The sequence below is a fragment of the Rhamphochromis sp. 'chilingali' genome (genome assembly GCF_963969265.1).
Source record: "Rhamphochromis sp. 'chilingali' genome assembly, chromosome: 20".
NCBI classification, from domain to species: domain Eukaryota; kingdom Metazoa; phylum Chordata; class Actinopteri; order Cichliformes; family Cichlidae; genus Rhamphochromis; species Rhamphochromis sp. 'chilingali'.
In genome coordinates this window covers 2201238-2217118 of record NC_137947.1, presented here as the reverse complement: position 1 = coordinate 2217118, position 15881 = coordinate 2201238, and the positions used below count along the sequence as shown (strand labels likewise).

Here is a 15881-nt window from a genome sequence, read left to right as displayed (position 1 = left end):
GTGACACAGATGGTATTCGATCCCAAAAGGTTTCACACAACGAGTAGTGACTGACACTGCACAGGTGTGTTTTCTTTGTTCTAACTCATAGTGCAGATGAAGCAAGTCAGATTGCAAATTAAAATTAGAAGAGCTTCACAGGAAGTGATTAGTGATTATAAGCAATGCTGCAAAGGGGACTGGGTGTCCATGCTAAAGTGCAAACTAATAGACTACTAAGGAATCAGCAGAGCTGTTGGTATTATTAATGTTCTCATCAAACCCAGAAACCAGTGCAGGCACTGGTAAGCTACAAGTGATAAATTGGAGGCTGGTGTTACATTTTTGTCATTGCTATGAGCTGTGCTACTAGTGCATCTCGCACCAAGCTGCTCAGTCATGCAGGACACATGGTTGAAAGGGTGAGGTGGGGACTAATTTGCACAGGTCCATGCAAACTAAATGAGGAGGCAATGGTGAGGCCATATTTCTGAGCTATGCACAAAAGAAATTATTTTCACTGAAAATTTCTTTTTTAGATTTATGTAATTTGGATTAAAAGAGATGATGTGAAAAGTAAGTTTAATCAAAGACCATTCATTTAAATGAAATTTAAGTGCCACCTACTTCCACCTCTGACCTGTGTATAGCTGCTAGATTATGAACAAAGTAAGACATTTTTAAATGCATACAGCGCAACCCTGAACTTCTGTACACATTACCCCGTAAAGAGTATTCAAATATCCTTCAAAGTCGACATTAAATGTTGTTTAATCTGTCAGATCCTTAGTACAAAGTACAAATGGACCGATCAACTGGCCAGGGATCGGAATCAGACGATATTCAACTTCTCGACATGGAGTAGTGACTGGCTGATCAGCTTCCAGTATGTCTGATTACAAGCCAGCTAGTTTCATATATGTGCACAGTGCCACAGACATATAGGCACACACACTCACAGACACACACTAACCTGTTGTTAGAGGCAAACCGCCTCACTGTGTTTCCAACATCAAACTCCACAGACCCTTAAATCACCCTCACCCAGCTGAACATTGAATATTTTAAAGAAGGTAAGGAAGAAGAAGATGTTGTTAAAGTTAAAGCTATCCAGAGCTCATAGCCAGCCCCAAGCCAGCAGCCTTGGTATGAGTAAAGATCAACACAAAAGAAAAATTCCAGAGATGAGTAAAAAAAAAAAAAGCGAGAGAGAGAAAGGATCAATGCCCTGTGATCTGGTGAAGTTCCTGACATTTGTTTTGGTATATGAATCTGTTGTACCTGCTTTATTTGTAAAGGTAAAATATGTCAGGCAGTGTGGATGCACAGCAACTCATTATTAGACAATTCTTTGAACTTGTTTCCAATAGACACATCATGCTCATCTGATCTGATCTTCTTTTGCTTCCTTAAAAAACCAGTCATCTTTAACGGTGTGTTCACACCGAACGCGATGGACGCGAATAGAGCGTCAGGTTTACATGTAAAGTCAATGGAAAGGCGCGATGACGCGCGATTGCGGGTCCCGCGAAAATTCGGAAGCAGATTTGCGTCGCGAAAACGCCAAAACGCGTGAAACGCGCGTCAGTGTAGCGCGTCTGGCGCGTTTGACTCGCGAATAAAACCACGCGCGTGAGTTTTTGTGTTGCATTTTGTGCATACGCGCGTTTCGCGTCTACCGCTCGAGTTGGAAAAATCTGAACTCCAGCGTCAAATCGCGCCGCGACAACCAATCAGGAGCCTGGTGACGTGGCTGTTACCTAGGTCAAAGGGGCAGATCCAGCCAAAGCCTTTCATACTTCAATGGAGGGGAAGGCTAATCAATGCGGTAGCAAACAACTCGGAGCTGTACAACACCAGCTGCTTTCAGTACCGAGACAGGAATAAAAAGGACCGAGCTTGGAGGAAGATATGTGAAGAGATCGGGCAACCTGGTAAGTTCATTCATTTCTCTTTTGAAAGTTTTCACTGACCCGGGGAAGCCGCACAAAAGCTAGCAAGCCACCGCTATTTTCCCACTGACGTACAAATACCGTTCTGCTTTTATGCATGTTGTCATTTAGGAATATATTTTATTGTTTATTAATAAACAGCACACAGTGGTCCCGCTGTTCATCCGTCACTGCTTTGCTTTTTCGCTGATTTTTTATTGCACAGTACAGCATTGCATTCTGCAGCCTGATTGACAAATCTCCTGCGCTTGCCAAATTTATCACGTTTGGTTTTGATAACCATCGCGTCCAATAGAAAAAACAGCACAAAAACACCCATAACTATGAGCCTCATTCGGAAATAGACACCTGCACCGTGAGGGAAAAAGGCGCACGAAAGTGGCGGGCAGATGAAGACAAACCGCGGCATAATAATACTTTTACGTTTTGCAATCTACAAAGGTTTGCACTTTGAGAATCAATTGTGAGAACTGTGACCAGGGGCTAGTTATTCTGAGAACCCCTGCAATAAATGAGGGACCACTGTCTACTCTACGATTATTATATCCAACCTGTTAACATTTAATACTGTATTGATAGAACCAACTGATTCTGCAGCAGAGCATCCCCAGTCCCTGAGCTCCTGCTGCTGCACCCACAGATATGTACAGCAAGCACTGATACCTTTTTAGTCGGTGGGATTCCCTTGTGATCACCTTTACTAAATATCTACAACCAATCTGATTATATCCTGTTATTGTTTTTTTTTTTTTTCAATGTTGAAATTAAAATCTAGTAGCAGCCTTCTCATTTCTTTGTGTTTTGTGCTGTTTTACAGGCCCACAGAGGAGGACGGCTCCGAGGCAGATGAGGGACGGGTCCCAGGACGGTCCATCGGCGGTGGAGCTGGCCATCCTGGAGTCCCTGAAGAGGCCACACCAGTCTCCAATGGAGCATTTCCTCCTCAGCCTTGTTCCTGCTCTGGAGAGCAGCTGGTCCTTTTTATTCCTGTCTCTCTGTAAATCTTATATTTTATATATTTATGTTTAATGTTTTTCTGTTTGAGACTTTTAATATTATTTCAAATAAATGTTTATAATGACTAATGTCTCAGTTCTACTACACAGCAAATGTTGGCACACAACTTGACACATGTAGAATTTATTTCATATTATACTAATGACAAAATATACTGATACAGTGGGATGCAGAAGTTTGGGCAACCTTGTTAATAGACATTATTTTCCTGTATAAATCGTTGGTTGTTACAATAAAAAATGTCAGTTAAATATCATACAGGAGACACACACAGTGATATTTGAGAAGTGAAAAGAAGTTTACTGGATTTACAGAAAGTGTGCAATAATTGTTTAAACAAAATCAAGCAGGTGCATCAATTTGGGCACCACAAAAAAGAAATGAAATGAATATTTAGTGTATATCAATGTGTGTGTCTCCTATATGATATATGGGGTGCCTTTGTCTGGATGTGCTTCCCATCCAGAGCTGCACAGCACAGAGGAAAGTTCCAGCGCTCCTGGAATCCCTCTGTGATGGACCGCCAGTCTCCAGGTGAAGGCACAGCCATGAAGTCGTCCACTAGACAGTCCCAGATGGACGTCGCTGCCTGGGGGGTGATCTGGCTCACCGTGGACACACCGACTCTGAAACTGAACGCGATGGTCCTGAAGGAGTCCCCGGTGACAAGGAACCTGGACAAAATTGTTCAAAATCAGTATTATGTGTACTGCAGTTACAAAATACATTATTCAAATTCCAAAATACTTTTGTGATGTCAGATATAAATCACAAAACATGAATCTTACATAAAACATTTTGTAATTATAAGGATAATTACAAAATGTATATTAGATAATATCTAAAACAGTTGTGTTTTGTTTTAACTTTAACATATCATAATTTGATTGGTAGCAACTTTCACAACTACAGTGAGCCAATCACTCATAATTCCTAAACATGTCAATCAGGTAGGAATGAAGTGAGACATTAATAGAAATAAAGAGTTGTATGTTGACATGTAGCCCTTTCCTTGCTTAAATCATTAATATTTTTGAAAAATTAATCTGTGATAAGACAGCTTATCAAGATAGAACCATGTAACTAGAGATGAACCAAACTGTTCACAGTTTTATCTAACTCTGTTTTAATAAAGGCTGTGACCCCTGCTATAGAGTCTGACAGCTGCAGGGATTATATACAAATATTCAACTATCCCAGAATTAAACCAGGTCTAAATAAAAAGGAGTGAGTATCACTACAAAGGTTAACTCAGTGGTCCTAATGCTACAGTTTGATATCAGCAAACACCGAGCGCATACATTGATGTGACACCACAGCCATGCTATCATCGCAAACACTGATAACAGCATAAATCGAATTAAATCGGGGCTTGATGAGACCTTCTGAGTATCACTAGAAATATTATAAACAATCGTCTCTGTACCACAGTTTGCTTTCAGCAAACACCGACAGCATTCACTGTTAGCATAGCACATCCATGTTAGCCGTGTATAACTGGATGGTTTAGCATATATTAGCACAGGTATCAATAAAGGACTACCGTATTAAACACTTTTACTAACCTCAGGCAGACGGACAGGCACTCTGCAGGTGGGATTGAGCACCTGTAATTGGTGTCTACACTCTAAAAAGTGAATTTCAGCAGTAGTTGAAGTTATGTAAAGTTCAGAGTCAGTTTCATTAAGATTTCTGCTTTAGTGGAGCCAGTCTAAATTTGTGGAGTATATCAACTTGTTATTACGTGTTGTTCCCTCAGTACACATGTAACCTGCTATTCTCATTAGAGTCAACCTGCATCAATTAGGTTTCTCGTGACGCAGTGCGTCTGATGTCATGACGTCTCCGCCTTCTCCAGAATTTTCTACTTGCGGTTGAGAACAACAATTTGAGAGGCACTTGGCTGCAGGCAGGACCTCGTGAACAATTTGGTCAATAAGGTAACGAAGATATTACTTTTTCCATAGTCCTTGAAGGTAAGTCAAATGTAGAACACATATTTTAATATATTAGATATAAAAATATTCCAACTGCATTGTTAAGTTTGTTAAGTGTTTAGTAAACTGACCTGACCAAACCGCTATCATTCAGCCCTGCTAACATTAGCGAAATGTCAGACCTGTTGGTAGTTTGTGCTTGGACATGTAGGTTAAGTTAGTAGTTTTCCGGCGGTACTCTCTTGTTTTAATATCGTAATGCTAGCTTAAAGTTGTGTATTCATGCAGTGTGTCGGTGTTGGCTTACTGTTAGTTATTCATTAGCATTAGCACATTATAGCGGCAAGCTGGGCCGCGGTTCTCTTCAGACTACGTTACTTCGGGCGCGCGCATTTATACACGAGTGGTTGTTCGCAGTATGCCTGTCGGCGCGAATAGTTCATGCGGTCACGGCCACGGGTGATGTAGGAGGTAAAGTTTAGCTGTGGTGGCTCCAGGAAGCATGCATTTACTGCCGCTTGCATTGCTTTCAATGTACATGACGTTAAGAAGGCGAGGAGAAAGGGTGCGTGCAGCGCTCGTACACGCACGGATCAGCCGTGTGAGAAGGAGATGGTGTGCGGCAGAAAATCAAAATTAGAAATCATAGAAGAAAGTATTACACTATTGAACACAGAAAATACAGCCATCAGATTTCTTGTAGACCTAGCACACTTCTGGTCTGTGTCTGAATACATATATAAGTACATAGATGCAGATGAACACTGTAAACATGATGAAAGATCGACAGACTAACTCGAACATATCTTTAATCTTTAGGATCTTTAGGTAGCGCTTCCTTTCCTTCCTGTCAACCTCTCTAGAGGGGTGTCTGCTGATGGCAGAAAGATTACATCACCTCTGGTTGGAACCCTGGACAGTGCCACAACCTTTGGCTTGGTGTCCAATGTGATGCCCCATCGCCACCTTCTGACCTAACTTCTTCTCAGCTCTGTGACTACTTCAAGAGGGGCATTCCTGTGTGGAGGCGTGCCAGGCAGCTCGTTTTACCTGTGAACTTGCGTACTTTCACTTCATCAACAACAAAGGTATGCAAGTTCAAAATAGTAATGTCTCATTTAAACTTAATTCAGTTTTACACTGAACAGGAATCGGCTTTATATATAAAACAATTGCAAAAAAAAAAAAATGTACCTATGGGCATTTGGGTTTTGTTTTTAAACTTTTGTTTTGAACTTATCCCTTTAAAATCTAATTAGAGAGGGCTGGCTACATTTGATGAATACATTTTGTGTTTAAATGATTTGCTTTGTGTTGGGCAATGTGGCAAAAAGCTGAGATGAGATCTAGTCTCATATCACCATATTGATATATTGTAATATTGCCCAACTCTCCCTCTGTGTTTTCTCAAATTATTTATATACACCCAGTAAAGCGTGTCTCTTTGTTTCTCCAGTGCTATGCTTCATGTGGAGATGCAAGGACTGTGGGACAACATTAACAAAAAGATCTGAATTGCTCAAACACTACAAACTGATTCATAGGCATTACGGACGAGGCCACTCATATCCATGCACTTACTTAAATTGTGCATGTAGGTTCAAGACTTGGAACGCCCTACTGAGCCATCTATCAAGAAATCACCCTGCCCAACAAGCAGTCTCCAAAGCTGCGTCCACATTCACTTGCCATATTTGTGGCCATAATCAACTCTCCACAGAAAGAGAATATTTTCAACATATCTATCAGCATCTTAAAAATAAGGAGACTGTAACATGTGTGTTCCAAAACTGTGAATATAAAACCAATGTCTATGAGAACTTCAAAAGTCATAAATACAGAAAACACTCTGGTACAGTGAACACATTTAAGCCTGGAATAAGTTCTGTTGATGAATCTTGTGCCAGTGTTGCCAGTGATATTTCAGATGTGGAAATTATAGAGAGTGATGTAAATTTAAATTCTGCTTTTGACAATGGGTATTCTGAAAACTTAGAGAAGGATATTGAGCTTAAAATTGCTTCAGTGCTCCTTAAGTTGGAACACATCTTTCTTGTGTCTAATGCAGCTGTAGATGAGCTTTTGCAGGAGTTAAACTATTTGATTGGTTCTGTTTCTGTGGCGATTACCCAAAAGACTATTAGCCAAGTATTACAAGACAACGGATGCCAATTTGACCAGTCAGTTGTTGAAAAGCTAGCCAGTGTACTCTGTGAGACAAACCCTGTAAAAAAAGCAATTGGAGATAAAGGTCCACTTTCCAGTCCTTGGAGACGAAAAGCATACTATAAGAGCCACTTTAAAGTAGTGGAACCAGTGGAATATATACTTGACCGAAAAAATAACAAGTCATTCCAATATATTTCAATTTTAAAGTCTTTGCAGCATATTCTTGACTGCCAGACAATCTTGGATCAGGCTGTTAATTTGAATACTGTAGATAATCAGCCTCAAAAAACTTCTGTGCACTACAAAACTATCTTCGATGGTGACTTCTTCCATGAAAATGGACTGTTGTCCAAGCAGGAAAGCATTTCATTGATATTATACATTGATGAATTCGAAATATGTAATCCCCTTGGTACATCACGGAGGAAGCATAAAATTTGTGGATTGTACTGGGTTTTGGGTAATTTGCCACCAGGCTGTAATTCTGCTTTAACCTCAATCTATTTGGCTGCTTTAATCAAAAGTAATGATCTGAAGTGCTATGGGTATGAGAAAGTGTTAAAACCTGTAATTAATGATCTTGTAATTTTGGAACAGAGTGGGATATTTCTGTCAAAGTTGGGCAGAACAGTAAAAGGCACTGTTCAGTGTGTTGTTGCCGACAACCTTGGTGCACACAGTATTGCTGGATTCTTTGAAAATTTCTCAGGGACATACGTATGTAGATTTTGCACTGCAGAAACATCAGAGTTCCAGACTATTGAAGTCAGAAGTGAAGTCTTTACTTTAAGAACTTAAGACTTTCATGCAGATCATTTACGAATTATCGAGGAAAACAAATGGCCCAGTTATTATGGTGTGAAATCAAAGTGTATTTTGTCAAAGCACCTCTCACATTTTGATGTTACCACTGGGTTTCCACCTGATGTTGTACATGATCTTTTTGAGGGAATTGTTCCTTTTGAACTTGCGCTTTGCCTCAATTTGTTAATCAAAAAAAAGTATTTCACATTATGTACATTGAATGAAGCAATATCATCTTTCAACTTTAAGTGGGCTGACAAAACAAATCGACCTCATCCTGTGGCTCTCAGTTTTGCATCCAAAAAAAGTGTAGGAGGGAATGCACACGAGAACTGGAGTCTTACCAGATTTTTGCCTTTGTTCGTTGGGCAGAGTGTACCCTGTGAGGAGCCTGCTTGGCACATCTTAACAGACTTGAAGGACATTGTTGATCTTGTTGTCAGTCCTGTTCATACTGAGGACTCCATTGCATATCTTGGTTTTAAGATCTCCGAGCACAGAATCAAGTTTCAAGAGGTTTTCCCAGATGTTAATCTTAAACCAAAGCACCACTACTTGGAACATTATCCATACTTGATCCGTAAGTTTGGGCCACTGGTTGCACTATGGACTATGCGATTCGAAGCAAAGCATAGTTTTTTTTAAAAGAGTTGTAAGGAACATCAGATGCTTCAAAAATGTACTTCTTTCCCTTTCACAGAGACATCAGTATCAGATTGCATATCATTTGGATGCAATTAGCTTTGCCAAACCCCCACTGGAAGTAACAGATGTTTCCACTGTTCACATTGATGTTCTTAACAAGGACATCTCAAATGCACTGAGACAGAAGTCTCCAGATATGGACAATGTGTGCTTGGCTAAAAGTGTAGCATATAATGGACTAATCTACAAGTGTGGGATGATCTTGATCCACGGCTCACTGGGAGGACTGCCAGAGTTTGGTGAAATCATCCAAAAGGTGATACGGCAGGACAAACTAATCTTCATTCTGAAAAAGCTTAGCGGATGGTATATGGAACACTACAGAGCTTATGATCTCAAAACATCACCAAGCAAAGAAGTGGAACTTGTTGAGCCACAAGAACTGCATGATACCTACCCACTGGCAGACTACAAAATTAGAGGGATGCGTCTTGTCACCTTGAAAAGATATGTCCATGTTTAAAGGGTGAGGCCTCAAAATATGATAAAGTATTTTCTTAAGTGGGAAAACAAAACCCAGACCCATACAATACTAATGTGTTCTCAGAACATATTTATTTTATACTGCAAGCCAAAGTGGTGTGATGATGTCATTGGCAATTCATCAGTTATGTCATTTTTTTAATGCAGGTTGCTGGATTCCAGTCAGTGAATGCTAATCCTATGCTCTTCCCCCCTTCTGCTTCTCTTCTCTTTTTCTTCTTTCCTCTCCTTGTTGTCTCCTATATTCTCCTCACCTCCTCTCCTTCTCTCTTCTCTTCAATGTCTCCCATATTCTCGCCATCTCTCTTCTCCTCCCTTCTCCTCTTCGGTTTGCCTTCTCTCCTCGCTGCCTCAGCTGATCTCCACCTCTCCTCTTCATTTTCTCCTCCCCTTTCCTCCTCTCTTTGCCTTCTCTCTTTTCCTCTAGTTTGACATTAAATTCTCCTAATTGGAAATGTCAGTGGTTTACATGTTGATCCTCACTAACTGTGCTTGTGCTTTGTTCTCAGACCACCATGGCTGATTCAACACCTGCAAGACTGAAGGTGATTTTAGGAGAGAACAACATTGAAAAGCTGACTCTTCCAAATGGCATCCCAGAGTCACTTGAAGACCTTCTCAGCACGATAAAGACTACCTTTGGGTTAAAAGGTAACTTCAGACTGCAATACGTGGACCAAGACTTTGGCAACGACTTCTTCAATCTGAATTCTACCACCGAACTTCGGAATTTGGGGACAATCAAAGTGATCCACCAGCAAACAAATCCACCTTTGATCAGTGCCGATCAGTCCACTTCATCTCTGTCTCTTTCATTTGAGTCTGATGACGGTATTTCGGTGGCATCAAATGACACAATTATCCTCTCATCCCCTGAATCTATGTCATCTCGAACACAACAGTGGCCAGAAGACTTTGCAATTCCCCAATTTTCATATGACACAGAGCTACAGCTAGAGAGGGGGAATACTGAGTACCGTGTGAGCCAAAAAATGTTGACTTTAAGCGCCCGAATGCTGTCTGATATCCTGAAAAGAGTTGCAGAAGAAATTTACCGTTACAAGGCCTATCCAGAGGATGCACATTTCTGCGCAGCTGCAGAGGCCCTTATCAAAAAGCACCCATGTTTGAAAGAACCTGGATCATTCAATGGCTGCTACGGTTGGAAACAACGACTGAAGTACAAAATGGCAAACTACAGGACCCAGCTCAAATTACAGGGGTGTCCAGAGCTGTGTGTAAACTCACTGAAATCTAAAGCTACTACAGATGCTTTCCCTAAGTGAAGAAGCCAAAACGTTCTGAAGCTAACTTTTATCCATCCTTTCCTACTGGTGAGACTCTGGACAGCATGGAAAAAGTGAGACTAGAACTTCTGACAGAGATCGGGATAAGGGATAATGAAAGGGTCATCGCAGACAAAATGGCTAACACGTTTGCCTACAGACGACATGAGGTGGTAAACCAAGAACCAAGCATTCAGGAACTGAAGGACAGATGGCCTGCACTCTTCACACAGAAAGAGGTAAGAATGGAACTGAAGTGATCGAAGTCTGTATGCTTCAGGATTTATTGCAGTTAACTTTCATGAATCGGTCATAACTTGATGTGGTTGAGATTTTATAACACTGAACTTAATGAAAGAATTTACATTTTGAATTCCCATATATGTTATACTTTTTGGGATATAGACATTTTGGCATACAATCAGTTTCAGCATTTTGTTCCATAATACAATATCTACTGTCATTTGTGTTTTGTTTTTAGATAAATACAGAGTTCCAGAGGCTCATGGCTGTTCCTCTTGAGTGGAAGTTCATGGCCCAGTTAGACATGCACTCAAGTCAGCTGATCAAAGTCATACGTGCCAAAGGAGGAGCAACACGCCAAAAGATTGCGAACATCATGGATACATTGGACCAGGTAAATCTGTACCATCAAACAAGATACTTCGTAACTAAGAGGGCTGTCAAAATATATCTGAATCCTTCATAAAGACAATATGGGCAGGCCAGTGCTAATCATGGCTTTCATATGCATGAATGTTTTTAGCGACTCAAAAAATACACCACTGAACTCATCCCCTTTTCTTTCTGTAATGAATCTCTGGGCTTGTGAATTACTGTTTTTAAATAAAGTACATGTAAGTTAAGCAATAAGAGTAAGAATGTCTGTCTTATGAAATTTAGAGTTTAAAATTAATCAACATTTGTTGTTCTAGACTGTGGACATTAATCATCGGAGGGAATGTGTGCTGAAAGCCCTCACCATCTTCCTGGGAGAAGATGCAGATGGCCTGATCAAGGAATACCTTGTAAGTTTCAACAGTTTGTCAGCACATCTTGTCAAAGGGACACAAAAAAAGTTAACTGTTAGAACAAACATAACACGTGAACCCTAGTTGGATTGCTGACATGTATTTATTATCATGACCATATTGGACATTATGTAATTCCCAGCAACAACACATTACATATTGGATTGACTTTGTTTTAAGTAAGACGGGCTTACTTGATTATTTAAGTTCAAAGGAATAGTTTGACATGTTGGGAAATCTTATATTTCTTGCTTACAATTTGTTTAGAGTCAGATTGATACACCTCTCTCTGCTGTTTCTGGTGTGTGATGACACCCAGCCAAGAAATAGCCCAGCACATAACACATATTGGTACATCACCCAAACACTTAATCACAGTAAGAAGTGAGGCTAATGATGATTTGTGTTTGTGTCTTGTACCCCTCTGTAGGACTGTGGAGCAGATGATGTTCAGAGGGACCTGGAGGAGGTCACCATGGCAGTGTATGTGATTCGGAAGGAGGGGGAGGGACTGCAGGAGCCACCTGAAGACATTGGCATTGTCATTGAGGGTGTGGAAGTGTTGCATGAACTAACTTCGGTTGCCTCAGCTTGTGCCCTGCTTCTAGGTTTGATCTATGCACTCAACCTAGCTTATCCAAAACCCTTTCGCTTCACTTTTGAAGTGCTCCAAAAAATCTTCATGCAGCTTGATCAGCACAAGATGTCCCCCAAAGTCCAAAATCTGTATATCAAACTTCAAAGCTCCCAGTAATGGCACAGAACAATGACCAACAAATGGCCCTGTGCCATCCCAGCCAACATGTATATATGGGCCCCACCTGGTTTTTGCTCGGGCTAGATGGGTACCATATGGGCATGGGCTCAAACTGGTCTTTTTGTATGGGGCCTACTTGGGTTCTTCACATTAAACCCATGTGGGCAATGCCAAGTGGGCACTTTTAGTAGGTCCTAGCTGGGTCAAACATGGGAAACACTTAACTTGGTACAAAATGGGAAACACATGTAGGACCCACTTGGGTTTTTCACATGGGTTAGATATGTGCTAACATAGTCTTTTAAAGAAAAGCTGTTTTTGTGTGCCCCAGGTGGGGCAAACTGCATCATTCCATGTTTGGCATTGATCACCACCTGCACTCATGTATCTATCTACTTAGCACTTTTAATTCTTATTTTTATATCTATTTAAGCGTTTATGACAGTATGTTTGCACCAAGCACCGCAGCAATTTCCTAATGTTGTAAACCTGCTCAACATTTGGCAATAAAACCCTTTCTGATTCTGATTCTTTTAAGTGAGGTGTTGCTATTGTTATCATTACGATATATTCTGTCAATTATGCTTTTATTATTATGTTGTTTTATTTTTATGTTATTTGACAATTATTACATATGATTTTTTAAAACATAATAACCATTCCTATACTTAAAAAACTAAGCAAAACTAAAATTTATCTGTTTAACTTGTGCATGGTTTGCCTTTTAAAATGTTTGTATCAGGCATAAAATGACTTTTTAAATAAAGTTGTTTGTTAAAGTGAGCGGTTCCTATAGGGCTTTGGAGAAACATCGTGACTGGGTTCCAGCGCTACACAAGGGACCTGCTTCAAACATACCACCATGCCAATCAGATTACTTCTTCTGAGGGTGAAGAGGTGACCCTCCTGGATAAGATGGTGAAGGTTTGCTGCGTTTGGTGAACAGTGTGATAATAAAACCAGGGAAGAATGAAGCCTGCTCCTGTTAAATATTCTTAAGTCTTGTGCTGTTAAAATTGCTGTATTTTTTCAAAAGATACAGTAAATAAAGTAATGTTAGTAGTGGGTGATATCATGTAAACACTCATGATTTGTGTAAACATTTTGTCATTTGTAAACTATAAATGACATGGATTCTACACTGTAACTGATGTGATGTTCTATAAAGTGGTTTTAATAAAAAAAGAGGCAAAATTAGTTTGTTTCTTTATTCAACTTTTGAACAGTGGGACTCAGTCAGTATATATTCAGTAAATGCAAATTATTTACACGGCAGTGCACTACAGGCATAAATCTAGACCCCTAGATAAAACATTATGGGTCATTCCCACAACCCACAGCTTTACTGTGTTCCAGCAAAGTATCCAATAGCAGTGACAACTCCTCCACAGTAGCAGGTGGGATTTTTCTTTTTTGAGGATGGCTCCTTTTACCTTTCAATACGGATGGTCTGTTTATGTTTTGATCAAGAGTCTTTTTTTAGGCAGCTGAAGAGGAGAAGTCTATCTTATGGCCAACCTCTGGCTGTATCTTGGTATTATTACCCAGCAAAACCCAGTATGCAGGTTCATCTGTAACAGTCCTTGTGCCACGGATCAACACTGTTGCTTCTACATTAAACAGAAGAGCAGCGACATGGCTGCAGGTCTCTGCGACTCCGGCCTTACAGCTGCAGTGGGCGGCTTCAACCTTCCCTGTGATGCTCACAGTGACTCATGGCTGCAATGCTGGTTCATTCAGTCTTTGAGAGTGCAGGACCTGAAACACACACAAAGTTCATTTAAAGACAAGAACTAATGAGCCAAGGCCGACACAAATGTGTTTTATCTACTTTATCATAAATGTAACAAAGTGTTTAGAAAGTTAGCACATACATGTAATTTTTCATTTCTTTATGTGTCCATCTATAGAACGCTGCATGTTATAGTGTAAATCTGTCTGTTCTCTGTCAGAAACCTGGCTGCAGAAAATGAACCTAAAGTATGTAATGCAAGGATGTCATCACTTTAGCGATGTAGAAAGCATAAAGTGACAATTATGAATCACTTAATATGATAAGGAGATTCTGCAGGTCATTAATCAATGTATAAAATTAAAATAAAATGTATTTTTAGTGACACAGGATACAAACATGGAAGCAAGATGTATAATTAGGATTATTTATGAATAAATTAGTGCAATTTCTTTAACCATAAATAATAACTAAATCCTTCAGGACAATGTCTCATCAATGCACTGAACTCACTATGTTATCCCTCTAACAGCCTCCACATGTTCTCACTGTAATTTCCCCTCATGAATGAATTTATGCTGCACTAATGTGAATGTTTGCAGGGAAATCAAACGCATTTCACACGCAGTACTCGAGCTGACTTACCTTTGTTTGAATGACGACTTGTACGCGCTGACTCCACATTTCCTATGCACGCTATTTTCTGCAAGTACCGCTGCTTTGCCTCTTGACGCAATCGGTCTCTATACAGTCCATTCTCTTTTGAGCTGCTTTTAAGCATCTTTCTTGTAGTCGTCGTTCCAACACAGTTGTAGACAGATTGTAGACAGATTACGTCACAGCGACGCGCCGAAGGCTGTCCAAATTCGTAGACCCCTCCGAATGCAGCCGACAAATGCGTGCTCCTTTTTCCGAATTTGAAGGATGGGTCGGGTGTGTCCTTCGTGGCCCACCATATCCCAGAATTCATAGCGCGGCCCAGCCAAGCTCCAGTTTCCGGCTAATGGCGGCCGCTACTAAGTTTTAAAATTACTCTTATTAATCTTTCTGGGTCACAAAATAAACTTTTAACATATTTTCAGGCGAGAATGTGGGTGTGTAAACTTCAAATATCTGCTTTGTTTGTCAAGATATTGCATATTTGCAAAAGTGCATGGAACGTTTTCGGTGACGTCTGTCACCCCACCGGCTCGATAGCTTGCCAGCCCAGAACAACTTCATTCACGTAACGATGGCGGCACAAGATAAACCGGGAGACGAATACACTTTTAAATGTAAGTATGTGAAAATATGGTGGTACAAAAATTTAATTTTTATAGCGGTTATGTTGTTAGGGTTGTGAATTTGCATAGACTTGTAATATTTATTTAAACAATCTTCATAAAAAGTGTCCGTAAACTAGCTTGTATGGTGGGTCCCACGGTTTTTCATTGGCGCTTACATTTTTCCCAATCAACGTTTTTGTGATATGTGTATAGGGAGCAAAGAGCAAACGGCAGACTTTATTAAAACTAGAGGAGAAAATGATCACCTCTTCACCGGGGTAAAAAATTCAGTGACTGTGGGATGGAGGTACACGAATAAATCAATTTACACATCATATTCATCTGAGTACGGTTTCAATAACCCTCATTCTGTACAGAACCTGTGATGTCCAGACGTATTCCTCTTGTGTTCTGCTGTGAAAACTTTTGGATTTAGGGATTATCATAGTTGTTATGGTTTTCTCTCTTCTCTTATTTTTTTGTGTGCGATCAGGACTATTCTTGAGAAGATGGGCCTGCAAGGGAAAGTCACCCCCTTACAGGCCAAAAAGAAGTGGGACAACTTAAAGAAAAGATACAAAGTATGTGTGCTGTCAAGAAGATAATTTTTAAGAATGAAATTTAATAAATGTACATTTACTAAAAGTTGTATTGTTTACATTTGTCTGTCATTTCTGATTTCCTCTGCCTTTAGGATTGCAAGTGTCCAGGGTCAGGTGAGGGAGTCAGTGGGAAGCCCACTGCTGCTACTTGGCCCTGGTTTG

General features: G+C 40.2%; 1 protein-coding gene across 1 annotated transcript; it reads left to right on the top strand.

The window, feature by feature from the left end:
- Positions 1 to 4660: 4660 nt before the first annotated feature.
- On the top strand, positions 4661 to 12436 carry LOC308388636 (uncharacterized protein). Its single transcript, XM_080869476.1, has 6 exons — positions 4661 to 4888; positions 5705 to 5973; positions 9556 to 10571; positions 10814 to 10969; positions 11268 to 11360; positions 11794 to 12436. Exons 3-6 carry the CDS (start codon positions 10398 to 10400, stop codon positions 12115 to 12117), a joined length of 747 nt encoding a protein of 248 aa, XP_080725602.1. The 5' UTR covers positions 4661 to 4888; positions 5705 to 5973; positions 9556 to 10397; the 3' UTR covers positions 12118 to 12436.
- The last annotated feature ends 3445 nt before the right edge of the window (positions 12437 to 15881 follow it).

Coding starts and splice junctions, on each gene's coding strand:
- LOC308388636 (XM_080869476.1), top strand. CDS start 10,398: ATGGAAAAAGTGAGACTAGAACTTCTGACAGAGATCGGGATAAGGGAT. Junction 10,572..10,813: donor CACTCTTCACACAGAAAGAG/GTAAGAATGGAA, acceptor TTTTGTTTTTAG/ATAAATACAGAGTTCCAGAG. Junction 10,970..11,267: donor TCATGGATACATTGGACCAG/GTAAATCTGTAC, acceptor TTGTTGTTCTAG/ACTGTGGACATTAATCATCG.